Below are 15,728 nucleotides of genomic sequence, written 5' to 3'. Positions count from 1 at the left end.
CCTCTCTGCACGTTGCCTGTGGTTTGTCACTTTGTATGCAGTCTGTCAACTGTGAAAATGTTTCTGCTTATTCACTGAATGGGTACTGTTGAAGTACCAGTCACTTTTTATACGCGTATGAAAACTTTGAACAGTGTATCTTCCTTTTTAGACTGTGCTGGAATCTTTGCGTAGCAACAGCTGTTTAGGTGAGTATTGCAATTGGTGGTACTTTATCAGAACAGCTAACAGTCTTAAGATGAATGTTATTGAATGAACAGCTAAAGTGGGTTGATAGAAAAACTACAATTAGATCTACTGCGATAGTATACTTTAGCATGCTTTATAAAAGTACATACTATGAAAATAATATACTTTAAACGAATATACTTAATCTTGAACTGAATGTAATGTTTGCAGACAATTTTTTTTCGCATGTTAACTTCAATTAAATGAAAATGTATTATAGTTGAAATTTATATTAAAGGCAGGTAATTGAATATACAAAGGCATTCACGCATTTCTTTAATGCCATTTGTAATGATTAACTTATTTAGCGTCAAATTTTAACATTAAATAAAACACTACAGTTACATTATAATCAAGTACTTTTCATAATAAGTGGACTTCTTTAAAGCATGACAAAATATTCCTAAAACAGTGATTTCAAATGTGTTTTAAAGTAAAACGTATAATTTGACATTATTACAGAGTGGTCTTAAAGCACAATTTTATTGCATTAATATTATAGTATCTGTAAGTAGGTTTTTTTTTTATATATATATATATATACTTTTAAGAATGGACTACAATTAAGTGCACTTCTTTTTTACAAGAGTAGTTTAATGTAAGGAATGGACAGTTATTTAAAATATATTTTTAGAGAATGTTTATTATGCTATGGCATCTTATGATGTTGCTTTTGACATAAATGAAAGACACTTTTTGTTTCTGTTGTAGATTTATGGGGTTTATATCACTGTAAAAAAAATTCAGTAAAATTTACGGTAAAAAAACTGGCAGCTGTGGTTGCCGTAATTTTACCGTAAAAAATATGGTAGCAACGTTTTAGGTTTTAACTTAAATTTACAGTTAAATACCGTTATTTCATTAACTGATATAATGTTAATATACCAACCTAACCTATTGAAGTACTGAAATCTGGTTTGTACCTTTATAATACACTAACCACCAAATGCAGGTGGTGATGAGAAAGTCACATGATGAACCAAAGCCCATCACAAGCAGCTTTTAAATAATAACATATATAGAAGGTGCACAGTGTAATACACACAAAAACTAAACACCATCATGGTAACACACATGAAACTGAAATAATGCAATAAACATTCGTTTAACAACATTAGGTGTAACACACAACCCTAATATACAAAACTAAGAAGAAAAAACTAAGAAGAAACATAGTTATTTAAACAAAAAAACATCAAATTTGAAATGTAACGCAGGGAATTCTGGGAATGTCAATTTACGGTTATTCACTGTAAATTATACGGTCTATATGGTCCAATACATGTAATGTCCAATACAGTTTTTCACCGTTTATAGTAGGGGAATTTACCGTTAACCATTTGACAGGTTTTTACTGTAGCATTTTTACAGTCTTTTACCGTTAAATTCACGGTCATTTTTTACAGTATAAAAGTGCTCTGAAAAAATAAATCCCAGGCAAATATTGGCTTTTAATATGAAAATTAATTTCTGATATGGCTTATCACCTATTGCTTACACAGCTCTAGACAGTCTGGATGGCTGCATCCCAGATCATGGAGATGACTTCCAGTGAAGATGAAGACCAAGACCTGATTGAGCTCGAGGCTATTAGGAGACCATACAGAGCAGTGAAATGTGAGTACTACACAGCATACAGACAGCCTGACGTAAACCCCACTTATTTTAACTCTGTTTTTCTGTTTGTAGTTGATCTGACACATTCAAATCAAGAAGCTCAGCATTACCATGAGCCCAAACACACGGATGCCCTGAACAGGAATAGCTGGTCTTCTTCGACCCAGAAGGTCCTGTCCTCCATGCCTAGCCGCTCTATCAGTAAGAAAATGTTTTGATGCAGTTTTTTTCATATTTGCATAATTAATAAAATCATAGCTGTTTCACTAAAATATGCTCTTGTGGCTGTAATATATGAATTTTATTGCATCAGACAACAAAATAATAGTATATGCAAACAAACCCTCATGAAAAAGAGCATACTTTTAAAAAGAGTGCTGATTTCGGAAGTAATAAGTGTATTAACACATAAGTGTGACCTGAATGTAATGTTTTTGGACGCTTAGTTGCAAGTTATTTACAATTATATGAAAATGTATATTTTAAATGCATTTAGTTAAACTAAAAATTACTTTTTGACCCACTTAAGTAGGACTTGATGTCCTTTGAGTAGGACCTAAGTACATCTTTATGTAATTTTATAATTATTATGTCTGTTGTGTATAATTCTGTCTTTGAAATATGGAGAAAGTGTACTGCTGAATGTACTGAAAAGCATTTATGGTCAATTAAAATATTATTTAATGTCATTTCTACTCAATTTTGTAACTTTAAATACATTTTTAATTACACAATATTATAAAATATGCAAGTAATCTTTTTCTTTTTTTTTTAAATATATATACTTTTAGGATTTGAAGTACACTACAAGTGCACATTCAATACAATTATGCACAGTTATTTTTTTTTACAAGAGTAGTCTAACATAAGTACAATTAAGTTCTAGAAATGTCCTCTGAACCGATTTCTTTTAGTCATTTTTGTTTTCAACTGCTTACACACAAAATTTCTGAAACCTGACCACACACCAAATATTTTTTCTTTCCAAATGCAATTCCAATTACACATTATATTTTACGGTACTTGTAGTTAGTTAGTTGTAATATAGCAATTGCACATTGAGATACAGAAGAGCAGAGACTTCTCCACTAACAACGTATTTATTAACTCCAGTTTCTAGTGCACAATGTCAATTTATGATCCTTTTTTGCTTTGCCTTTTCTCAGGATTTAATCAGTCGACTGCGCTCTCCCGATCCACCAAGACGATTTATATAGCGCTTTATTGTGTATTGTTGTACACCTAAAGTGCTTTACAATCATGTGGGGGGGGGGGCCTCTCCTCAACCATCTTCTTCTTCCCACCACACGGCAGAAAAAAGTCTTTATATAATTTTTATTGAATGGTCAGTTTTTTCAAAATTGTAATTGGTGGTAATGGCAAATGGTAATGTTAATTTTTCAAAATATTTTTTTTTGCAATTAATTAAATATCAGATCAATGGGTTTTATCTACAATAATTTTTCAGTTTTCTCTCAATGCTGATTTTATTCCTTCATCGCTTTAACAAAGTAGGGGGACACCAATTTGTACCCTATTCATACAAATAACCATTGAATGTGGCATTTTTTTGATATTTTCAGATTTTCCGAGTAGAGTTTAATACTGAAATCAACAGTTCTTGATTCATTAACCTGTATGCACACTTGTTTTTGCTGCATAGGTTTTGTGTGGTGGCTGCTACTGTAGAGTCTCCCAGCAGAAATCCATACAGCTCTGGCAGGGAGTGCTTAAAAACATCAGTGCTCACTTCGGCACTGGGATTCTGTCCTATTTCATCTTCCTCAGAAGACTGTTACATTACAACATCATCCTCTTCCTCATCACCGGCCTTTTCCTGGTCCTGCCACAAATCTCGAATCCTCCATCATCAAAAAACAAACCCGCAGCCACAGCTGACCTCTGGATGCTTACTGGCATGGTAATATATATGTATATTTTAAAAAGTTGGTGCTTTATATTAGGGTTTCCAGTCCCTGGAAATTTAAGATGGCCTACATTTTTATTACTTGGACTCTGAATGCTATGGTTTTTTTGTTCCTCAACAGGGCATTCTCACAGACTCTGTGATGTTTTATGGCCACTATGCCAACTCCACCAATGAAAAATGCAAAGCAGAAATAAAACTCTGTCCAGAAAATTACAACATGCCACTGGCGTATATTTTTACTATTGGAGCAGGCATGTTTATCACATGTGTACTTCTTGTTTACAGGTTTGTCTGTTTTCCTTATGCATTGTGTTAATTCAATTTCACATCATTAGCTTGCTCTGTGATTAAGTGAGGTTTTGTTCATCCTTTCAGTATATCTAAATCATCCGGAAAGAGTTTCTGCATATTCAAGACTACCAGTAACCTAGCTTTAAAGGTTTTCTGCTCTTGGGATTTTAAAGTCAGCAAGAAACGGTCTGTTAAGCTGCAGTCGGTGAACATCTGCATTCAGCTGAAGGTTTGTGTCATTATGACTCTTCATGTTAAAACAAATTTATGTAAAAATATAAAAAAATGCCATGCACAAGCATGTTGGTATATTTAAATAGATGTTTGCACAGTAAAGTCAAATAAAATGTTCTGGTTAAGGTCAACATAGTGATATGAATAAAAAAGATAAAGATATTGCTAACCCTAGGTTGCAACTTCCACTTTATTAACTTTCTAAAGTGTCAAAAAAGACAAGGCCAAAGAAGCTTATAATAGCTGGATCTGGCAACACGACGGAGGCTGTGCCTGTGCCCTCTCTCAAAACTCTCTCAAGTATTGTTCACTCCGCCAGCGTCTCGCAATTCTAGCAAACTGTCTAAATTGAATAAGCTATACATGCACACACTCGTATAAGGAGTTTTAAACTGCAAGTTAGTCATTCAGTAAACACAGGCTGGTCAACCACTTTAACCACCCAGAAAACCAACCTGAGTGTTTTAAAAACCAACAACAATCTTATGCTGGTTTTAATGATATGTGTCATTTGCAAACACTTTAGAATACTGTTCTGTAGTTAATAACTAGGAACAAATGGGGTACACAATATTAACATTGTAGTTACCAATTTCGACAAGAAATGCTGATTAATGAATTAAAGCACATAACTGATTGCGGTAGTTCTCTGTTAGCTCACAATTTTTTTTTTAACTAGTATTTTTTTATTCCAGAGAGCTACTAAGAAACTATATATATATATATTAGTGCTGTCAAACGATCTATATATATTAGTGCTGTCAAACAACACGCATGCATGTATATATTTCAGAAATTTTTTTAGATATTAAATATATTTATTTATAATATAAATTATATGAATATAAATATAGACATGCTAATACATGTAAATGTTTTCAAAATATATACTGTATGTATGTGTATTTATATATACATAATAAATATACACAGAACACACACATATATTATGCAAACAAAAACTTTTATTTTGGATGTGATTAATCGCGATTAATCATTTGACAGCACTAATATATATATATATATATATATATATATATATATGTGTGTGTGTGTGTGTGTGTGTGTGTGTGTGTGTGTGTGTGTGTATGTATGTATATTTTCATCTAATCAATAACTAAATACCGCAGAACAAATTTACATTTTAACCACTAGGCTACATTAACATTTATTTATCATCACTTACATAATCAACAGCAGACTTATGATTACTTTAAGTTGTTAATTAGTACATTTTATCCTTCCTTTTACAGAGCTGTTTACTGACTATTGAAAATTTTAAGAAAATGGCTTTTTAAATTCTGTTTTCAGTACTAATCCTGTTGTCAGTTTTTCTGGCATTGCTCTGATACTCTTATTTGTATTCTTTTAATTTTTACACATAGTCACTACTTAAATGAAGAGTTGTCAGCTTAAGTCCACACTTCTCACTGAATCACGAGAGCATCACATAGACTGTAACATTTCGAGTCGTGAGCCAAACCCCAAATGCCAAAACATTGTAACTTTAGTGATTTATTTATTTGGATGTACCTCACAGAAATGTATGGTTCTATGTGTCTCCTACCACAGATTTCTTTTGTATATCTCTCCTAACCATTATGAATAGTGAGAAGATTCTGTACATTATGATTAGGTTTTGTAAGTATCATAGTACTACATCTTTCTTAAGGAATACATAGCTATTTAGAACAGTATTCTAAAGCCAATTTCATGGTCGCAAATAATGACTCAAGTGTTACCAAATCCATCAGAAGGAATTACTATCCAAAACCTTGTTTCTTGTCAGTTCATAGCTGTTAGAATGTTAATATTGCATTACTCATTTGTTCCTGTCTATTCATTAATGATGGAATAGTATTTGAATGTTAAAATACTTGCTCCAAACCCACTGCATAAGTGACAATTGTGTTTGGTGACACTAGTGGAGCAGAAATGACACTTAACACGTAACATTGCATGTATATTTTGTTGACTTTTACAAAGAAGCTTAGATTTGAGTGATTCAATTTTTGTTTTAGGAGATGGTGTCTGAGCTCAGCTGCAAAAAACAGAAGAGGAACTTGTATTCAACTTTTGGCTGGTTGAGTCTACACTTTCTTGTATGGTCCATTTGCCTGCTTTGCATAGCTGCCTGCATGCTGCCTGTTTTCTACTTACACCTTTACATTGACCAGGGCAGTTCCAAGGTAAGGGTCTGGTCATAGTGTTGAATAGACAACAGGAAGGCAACAGGATGCTTAACACTTAAGAAAGCACACAGTTCATGATAGAAAATACCAGTCACATCCTGTTCAGTTCACACACCAGTTATTTTTGCTGCCTCGTTACAATGCAAACAGCTTTATTTTCAAAGGTAACTGATTGCTACTCTTTAGGGAAAGTAATGCATTATGTTACTTTTGTGTTACTTTTTTAAATCTGGGCGGGGCTTACTTGCTTGTTTGTTTTTAATATAAAAAAGTTATATTTTTGGCAAATGTAAAAAGCCCTTTCACACCAAAAGTGAAATTAATAGAAAAAGTATACAGAGCAGCTCAATCAAGCCTTTCAGTTGTGCTTCCATTCTGGATTGCATAAAGAATAGGACGCAGAAGAAGAAAGTTCAACACTCTTTAGCAATAATAATAAAAAAAAACACACAACCAACACAAAACAAATGTTATGTTTACCTAAAGTCATTTTTGCTAGTGTGGTTGAATTGGATCACCGAACATCAGCAGCAAAGATATTGGTTAATAAAATTGGATTAAATACATAAAGGATATTTGTGTTATTATGATACATTTGTCATATTCTGATACATCATATTGCATTTCACGGTTTTTATTCATTTTGAGGAATACTAAATCTATTTTTGTGCAAATTTACTCCTGATTTCTCTCAACAAGATAGGAGAGCTGTCAGTCAATAAATGGGAAAACAGTAACTGGCAATACTTATTTGAAAAAAGTAACTCAAGATATTTTCCTGTAAAATAAAAAGTAATGCATTCATTTACTAGTTACTTGAAAAAGTAATCTGATTACATAACTTGCATCTCCACAACTTACTAGTGATATAGTAGGATACTGTACTTAGTTACACAGGAAGAAGTAAATAAGTTACAAAGGTGTACCGACTCGGCTCGAACAGACAACGAAACAGCCACTTTTTGGTTGTTAAAAAAGGCGCGCTTGTTCAAAACAGTTGAGTTCGATCCTTCGCTGGCTGTGCTGATTTAAATCTAGCGGTTCTTTTGTGTTTGTGTCGCAAGTTCAGTGACGCGCAGTGTAGTGACGATTCTCTCCGGCCAATCAGTGATCAGCAGAGTTTACACGACACGTTTTGGTAACGGTGCGGTTCACTTGGAACCTCAACCAAGGTGGTACTAAAAAAAGTACCAGGTACCAGGTACTGTACCCAGTGGAAAACCCCCCAAAAGTGAGCCGTACCGTGACGTACCATGCAGTGTAAAAGCGCCATTAGAAAACCCAACCCAGTGAGAATGCACATTAGTTAATCAAATTTATTGTAAATTGGTAAATGGTTAATTTTACCAGTTAATTGATAAAGAAAATCTATTTATGACATTATTTTTGACAGCATCCTCATTTTACAGCAGCTTTTAACAGTACTGTAGCTTTGCCGGTAGGTTTCTTGAAGCATCTTGGAGACATTAGCCCCTTTCACACAGTCATACCAGTAAATTGCCGTAAAATTACCAGAACGACTTTATATGACTTGCCTTAAAGGGACTTTGATCAAACTACACAGCGCAGAGTAAATGCGTCATCTGCGTCAGAATGTTATGATTGGCCCAGAGCCGTTAAAGTTATGTCAGCGCATTCTGAACTCATATGCGCTCATATCGGTAATCTTCATTCTGCGTTCACACACAGCATAATTTCTGGCAATTTACTGGTAATGTTACAGCTTCTCATACTGGTAAATTGCCGGAACAAATCTACGAGTATTTTAAAAGCCAGTTAATTGATAAAGAAAATCTATTTATGACATTATTTTTGACAGCATCCTCATTTTACAGCAGGTTTTAACAGTACTGTAGCTTTGCCGGTAGGTTTCTTGAAGCATCTTGGAGACATTAGCCCCTTTCACACAGTCACAATACATTATTTGATATATTGTGTGTTTATGTCTTTATATATGTTGGTGAACTCTGTTCAGAAAGCTGTTGATTTGCTGAAACTGCCTTTGGTCATGTCTTGCATCAGTCATCTACTGCCTGGTTTCTTCGACATGTTATCCAGGGTGGAGCATTACGACTCCACAAGCACTCCGATTTATGTGTCCATTGTAAGGTCAGGGAAGCTATCAATTTATTTATTTTTCTTCTCATCTTTTCACTTATTTATTCACTTCCTGTCTAATTCTGCTGTGAGCTAAGCTCTGTTTCCTTTCAGTGCAGCAGGAAGCAACTTTAACATGCTTCATTTGATTGCCTTTGAATTGATGCTTTAAATATAAAAATTTAAGGGGGTCTGAATACTTTCCGTACCCACTGTATGAGTTATATACACTCTCATGACTGTGTATCAAGGTCAGTAAGTAGAGTATCTGATCATTTGACTTTTTTATGACATATCAAGATGATGAGATTCTCACATTTCAAATAACCCTTCAAACCCCATATTTATGATATCTGTAAGAAAGTTTGTTACTTTATAGGGACAAATTCTCACTATTAACTGTTTGCTTATTAGCATGCCTATTATTAACATATTGGCAGTTTATTAGTACTTATAAAGCACATATTCTGCATGACCATATTCTACATCCCTAATCCTACCCAATGTCTGAATTTAACAGCTGCCTTACTAACTATTAATAAGCACCAAATTAGGAGTTTATTGTGGCAATGGTTTGTTAATAGCGAGAATTGGATCTTAAAATAAAGTGTGACCAAAAAGTTATTCAAATTGATAATTTAAGAGCATGAATACAGAGATTACATGTAAAAGATTCTTTTCGCATGCATTTGAAATTAGATTTCTAAAAAATTATTGTTTTCCATTTAAATATACAGTATATCACTAATAACAAATAACATATCTGTGCATTTCCTAGTTTTAGTTTAGAAATACCCATGCATTTCCAGTTAAGTTTGTTGTAACATAAGACTGTCTGTTATCAATAGAATCAAATTTCCAAGTCACTGAGTGCTCATCAAAGACATTTCAGTTTCTTCTTTCACAGGAACCTGTTGTTGAAGGGTTGCATTTTTAGTGTATTGTGTTACTACTGGCTCGAGAAAATTTCTGGCGGGAAGAATGGACAAAATACACAGCAGGTGACCAAAAACATGAAACCTGACCTTTTTTATGAAAAAATGCATAGACGGTATGTTATTACATTGACACAATAATAACAAAACAATATTAAGCACCCAGTCCTTACAGGTTGTTGATTGGTTGTATGAGAATATAAGAACTTAATTACAAATAATTAAAAAATACTCCTCTAAAAAGAAATATAGTCTATATGAGTTTATGAGTTGAATATGAAATGAGGCAGGCTTGTTTTCATTTGTGCTTACTTGCAGTGCTGGGAGACATTGATTGGTCAAGAGCTTTACCGTTTGGTTTTAATGGATCTGCTATTTGCGATGTCGTACATCGTCTTGGCAGAGTTTCTGTGGGGGTAAGTTCTCACATTTCCATTTGATAGCAGTGATGTTTAGGAGGGATGTGTTGACTCGTTCTGCCCCTTCAGGCTGTGTATTAGAAACATCACATTCAGAAGAAGGAAACTAGAGTTTGACATCGCACGAGATGTTCTGGAGCTCATCTACGGTCAAACACTTGTGTGGTACTGTCATCTTCTCCACATGAAGACACATTACATTGTGTTCTAACAGCTTGTCACTAACAGTATTTTCCGTTTTCTCTTCGTAGGTTTGGTGTGCTGTTTTCACCACTGTTGCCTGCAGTTCAAATTGGGAAACTGTTTCTACTGTTCTACTTCAAAAAGGTCAACATCTTCATAGTCCTTTTTAGGCTTCATTGGGTTGAAGGCGCATGGAGGATAGAAGATCGAATTTAATGCTTTAAAAGTGTAGTTCCCCCAAAAAGGAAAGTCTGTCATCATTTACTTACCATCATGCTGTTCTTAGAGCACAAAAAGGAGAAGATATTTGCTGAGTGTATGTGCTTAGGATAGTGAATGGGAATTCTGGAATACTGCCAAGCACCAAAAAGACTAAAAGTGGATTATTTATTTCAGGTTTTGTGAAGAGATACAAGAGCTTTGTGAGAAGCAACTGAAAAATTAAGTTATTTACTCGCATCACATTTTTCAAACTTGCCATGTCATAATCGTTCACATGACATTCAAGAATCAATGGCATCAATGACATTAAACCTGGTGCAACACATTTAAAGGTAGTTTACTACTATTTAATTAGACACAAGAATGATTGAGCTTTGAGAACACCAGTGGATGGGGACATTATAAGTGAATGACAACCTTCATTTTAATCTGTTCCTCACACAAAGCTATTGTATGGCTCCGAAGACTTGTAATATAGCAAGTGATATGAGCTTCCTTTATAGTGTTTTTTTTTAACTGAGGAAAAAAAAGATGCAAAAAACTTTTACCTTAAGAGGTACCGCATTGACTATTTTGTACCGTATCTACCCTTAAATGGTTCATAGTAGTACCTTAAGGGTGCATATTACTATATTACAACTTTAGTGTACTAATATGCACCTTTTGGGGTGGATAAGGTACAAGGTTGTCCATCCAAGGGTGATCTGGGAGAGTATACCTTTCCTTAACCTTTCATCATCCAGTTTGGAAGTATGAAACAGAAAATAATATAGGGTAAAAAAGAAAACAATACAGGGTTGTAATGACATGATGTCAGAAGTTTCACAAATGAGAAATGTTCTTTTTGCTGCAATGTACTATAGACAAAAACATTGTGTCTTTAACTGTATAATAATTCATTTCAGATGTTAATTTATATTATCCAGGGTCAATTACCTACATATGTTTGTCACCCCCTTTACAGACGAGTTTGATGATGAACTTTCAACCACCCAGGAAACACTGGAGGGCCACTCAGATGAGCACATTCTTCATTAAACTCCTGTTTCTCCCCTCCTTCACTGGGGCCCTTGCATGTGTCATTTATACAATGTGGAGGTTTGTCTCTTCATATACATTCACATTCTCCAGAATACTGCCGACGGAGGACCAAATCTGGCAAAATCAGAAATAAATAATGTATTAACACACACCCCAGAGCTTCCTCTCTACAAGGTGGTCTATAATACTAGTACAAAAAAGTCCATTTGATGGGATAGTTAAAGAGATAGCTGTCTCAAAAATTATTCTCATATTGTTCCAAATTGTTATTTTTTTTGAGTGGAGCACAAAACATGTTTCAGCAGGTGGTCCTCCATAGGAAATTTCACATGCACACACACTCATTGTTTGTCTTGACAAAGCAAATTATGTAAAGTCATTAAAGTGCAAGTGTGTTTTTTTTAGGGTCAAGCCCTCATCAGATTGTGGGCCCTTCAGTAACCTCCGCAGCATGCTTCTCTTAGGCAAGACGTGGATCAGGGACCTGGGCAAGTCGAATCCCAGTATGTTGTGGCTCAGCTGGGCTTATAATAACCTGGTGGACAACCCTTTGTTCCTCTTCATCACTGCAGGCCTGTTCCTGTGAGTACTCCTTGCTCATGGGAATGTTGGGTGCAGTATGGACATGGGTCATTTTAACAGTCATCTCTGTCTTTTTCCAGCGCCATTATATACATTCACATGCAAGTTTTGGATGGCCAAAAGATGATCATTGCTAAGTTACAAGAACAAATAGACAATGTGAGTATTGTGAGTCTTGTGGAAAAGTATGCTACCATATTTAGACAGACACACAGCAGCCACAGCTCTTATGTTTTATTTATGTATTTTTTATTCAAAACATTCCCAAACGCATTAACTATATCATGAAATATCTCGATTCTCACCTATGTTAGTTGATTAATAGTGGATGATGGTCAAAGCTGCCTAATAATGTATTCTATTAACTATGCATAAAACCATAGACGGAGGGTGAACCAAATCCAGGGTAAGGCTAAAAGCAGCCAAATGTATTAAACATCATAAACCCGTCTTTTTAGGCAAGAACCAGGCATTGGTGTCATGTAGGCTAAACATTTTTTAATGGGACTGAATGTGTATTTAACGTGATTACAACTGAATAAAAACGTTAGAAATTGATAATTATATAACGTTTCCTTTCCACTGTTATTCAAACAGTGAATAAATTATATATATAAAGTGACATTATCACTAAAATGGATCTATCGCGAGTTTAAGCACTCTCAAACTTCAGTAAGCGAACGCGCGCGCACTCAACAAAACTGATGAGTTTGAACGGTGACTCATCTGAACGCTTCTGATTGGCCATTGCATTCCTAAGCTCAACAGATTTGTGTGTGATTGGTTAAAATGCGCAACACTGTAAAAACGCCTAAAATGAAATACGGTGCAGATCTTGATTTAATGCCACAATCGACACTATCTATTCATATTCACTTAGTTAGCAACAGACATAATAGATTTAATTTGTTTGTGCAGGGGCATTTTTGTCCAATTTAGTGGCATTTTTGCCCCAAGTCCCCGTGGCCAGGGGAAGGCTTACACACGCTCTGCCTATGATAAAAATATGTCTGTTTACTAAAGTAACAGATATGGGTGTCATGCCATAACATATAAATAAAAACATTGTAAGTTAGGCTACTTATCATAACACTTTCATTGTACAGAAAGAGAGCAAAGAACATTTACATTATCAAAGAACATTTTCACTGACAGCCTAGAGTTCAAGCACTCTCAAAAACTCCCATTAAAATCACTGAAGCTGTTTACACTGTGAAATTAATATCTCACTTATTTATACATCTGCACTTTGTTGTTTCTAATGAGAGAATTCGCCAGAAAGAGGTATTCAGTCAGCGAGCGAGTGAACAAAACACAAACATTTTAGCGATGACTCATTGGAACACCTCTGATTGGCCATTGCATTCATATTCATAAGCTCAACATTATCGTGTGTGATTGGTTATAATGCAGCGCTGTACAAACGCGTCTGCCTCTGGTTCAGCGCCAGCCAGCGAACGCAGATTTGAATTTAGTAGCTGATAATATGAAGCTGATAATATTATTTGGCTATTTTTTGTCTTTTGGAAGCTGCATTCAAAATCCACTTGACTCAAAAATCTGAGGGGGCACGTGGTCTCTGCATATTACTTTAAAAGAATGTACTTAAGTGTGAACTTAAAGCGATAGTTCATCCAAAAATGAAAATTACCCCATGATTTACTCATCCTCGTATATGACTTTCCTCTTTTAGACGAATGCAATCGGAGGTATATTAAAAAATGTCTTGGCTCCTCCAAGCTTTATAATAGCAGTGAATGGTGGTTGACATTTTGAAACCCAAAAAGCGCATCTATCCATCATAAAAACTACTCCACACGGCTCCGGGGAGTTAATATAGGCTCCCTGAAGCGAAGTGATGCATTTGTGTTAGAAAAATATCCATAATATATACAAATTTATAAACTCTATAATATCTAGCTTCCACTAAGTTCACGAGAGAGTGGCGTTCCAGCAAATGACGTAGAATGTAGGCATAGTGAAAATATTGTTTTGCCCATATAATAAACATAATGATATTGATTCAGCAAGAATAGCATCCCAACTAGATTTGACATCTCTGCAGAAAAAGTGACACAGACACACACACACCAACCTACCCACATATGTGGTTCATGGGGACTCTCCATAGGCGTAATGGTTTTTATTCTGAACATATCCAATTTTCTATCCCCTAACAGAAAGCCTTTGGCAGTTTTTGAATTTCAAAAAACACTTTTTAGTATGTTTTTAAGCCATTTGGTTTACGAGGACACACTCTTCTCAACGAGCCGTGTGATTTGAGGTGTCACGCATGGTTTGGGATCATTAATGCCTTCATAAGCATGACAAATTACAGTATCTGGTTTTGACAGCCTGTTGATTTCTTGGTATCATCTCATCTGGCTTCTTAGGAGGGTGAAGATAAGAAGTTCCTTATAGCTAAACTGCAGGCCCTCAATGAGGCAGGTGCTCAGCAGTAAGGTGAGCTTTCAGTCTGTCATTGTATCTAGAAATACTCACTTTACTTTCTTTTGTGCATTCGGGATGTTTGATGTTCAGATAAATTCATGTTTGACAGATGAAGACAAATTCCACACCTTTCAACTTGCAGTGGTTGATTTCCTTCTTGTGAACAGGGCTGTGTTTCCACCTGCTGATTACTTGTTTTATCCAGGAAGGCTGAATTCTACAGAAATGAATTTGGAAGAATGCATTGTGGTAACCCCTTCAAAAATACCTGAGAAACCGATGCATCTTATACAGAACTCGGACAACAGCTGCTTTTTTTTGGAGACAAATGACACTGATATTTAGTAGTGTTATTGTCCATTTAGTCATATACAATTTTTTGACATTTTTGCTTATGGAAATGTTTTGTCTGTCAGTTCTTTGTGGGACTGCTAAAAAGCTGTATTTTTGTATGCTTGAGGATGTGATGATAATTTTAAATATTTAGAGAAGAGTTGTGTAGTGCAGTTGTATAGTGTTTCTTGCGACATGTTAATGATGAGATTGACTTCAGTTTATCTGTCTGCTGCTGTGGTTTGATCAATTGAAATCAATCAATAAATACAACATATCCGTGTTACATGCATGCTCTGTGTGGTTTGACCTAGTTTTCCCCCAGTCTGCTTAATTAGTCATTCAGTTCACCTGTTGTCTGATTATCTCATTAGTTTCCCTTTGTTTGGTTCCTGCTTATAAACCCTATGTTCTCCTTCAGTATTTGTCCGTTCTTGTCTACACTTTGTGAGTCTCCTGTTGTGTTCCTGTGGATTGATCTATTAAAGACTGTTATTGTTAATTCTCCTTTGTCGTGCACTTTACTCACAACAACCAATCGTGACAATCTGTAAAAGGCAATTATTTGTGAATAACTGCTGTTATTTTTAATTGCTATTGTTGATCACACACAACTCTGTGAAATACCTGTCTGGTTTGTCAAATGCAGCATTCCATGATCATGTCTTTTTTTATACTGTATAATCTTTCCACAGTGCTGATGTCTTTTGAATGATTGTTAAATCAATTTTGTGATAGAGATCAGCTGACTGAACATAACTCCGTATTTGTATTGGTGTAGGGCTAGTTCCATTGGACAAAGACTGCTAAGGTCCTTTAATAGGACATTGTAATGCACAATATGTGGTATGTGGGGCTACAGATTTTATCTGAACCTGTCAGACTGAAATCTGAAGATTTGTGGTCACATGCTGCTGACCAGAGCTCAGAATCCCATGATGTTCTGCATTCTGTGGGAGGAGTTTCTTTTATC

At 35.1% G+C, this 15,728-nt stretch overlaps 1 protein-coding gene across 1 annotated transcript; it reads left to right on the top strand.

Moving 5' to 3' along the window:
- The first annotated feature begins 120 nt into the window (after positions 1 to 120).
- tmc6a (transmembrane channel-like 6a) lies at positions 121 to 11,975 on the top strand. The gene is made up of 14 exons (XM_016257614.1): positions 121 to 188; positions 1,731 to 1,845; positions 1,918 to 2,046; positions 3,012 to 3,073; positions 3,509 to 3,766; positions 3,894 to 4,060; positions 4,151 to 4,295; positions 8,468 to 8,601; positions 9,497 to 9,590; positions 9,843 to 9,940; positions 10,013 to 10,108; positions 10,195 to 10,270; positions 11,313 to 11,446; positions 11,795 to 11,975. Exons 2-14 carry the CDS (start codon positions 1,746 to 1,748, stop codon positions 11,973 to 11,975), a joined length of 1,674 nt encoding a protein of 557 aa, XP_016113100.1. The 5' UTR covers positions 121 to 188; positions 1,731 to 1,745.
- The last annotated feature ends 3,753 nt before the right edge of the window (positions 11,976 to 15,728 follow it).

Source organism: Sinocyclocheilus grahami, unplaced genomic scaffold (genome assembly GCF_001515645.1).
Source record: "Sinocyclocheilus grahami isolate Dianchi unplaced genomic scaffold, SAMN03320097.WGS_v1.1 scaffold1578.1, whole genome shotgun sequence".
In the NCBI taxonomy this organism is placed as follows: Eukaryota; Metazoa; Chordata; class Actinopteri; order Cypriniformes; family Cyprinidae; genus Sinocyclocheilus; species Sinocyclocheilus grahami.
The sequence above is the reverse complement of the archived record's forward strand: the minus strand, read 5'-3'. Positions and strand labels throughout refer to the sequence as shown.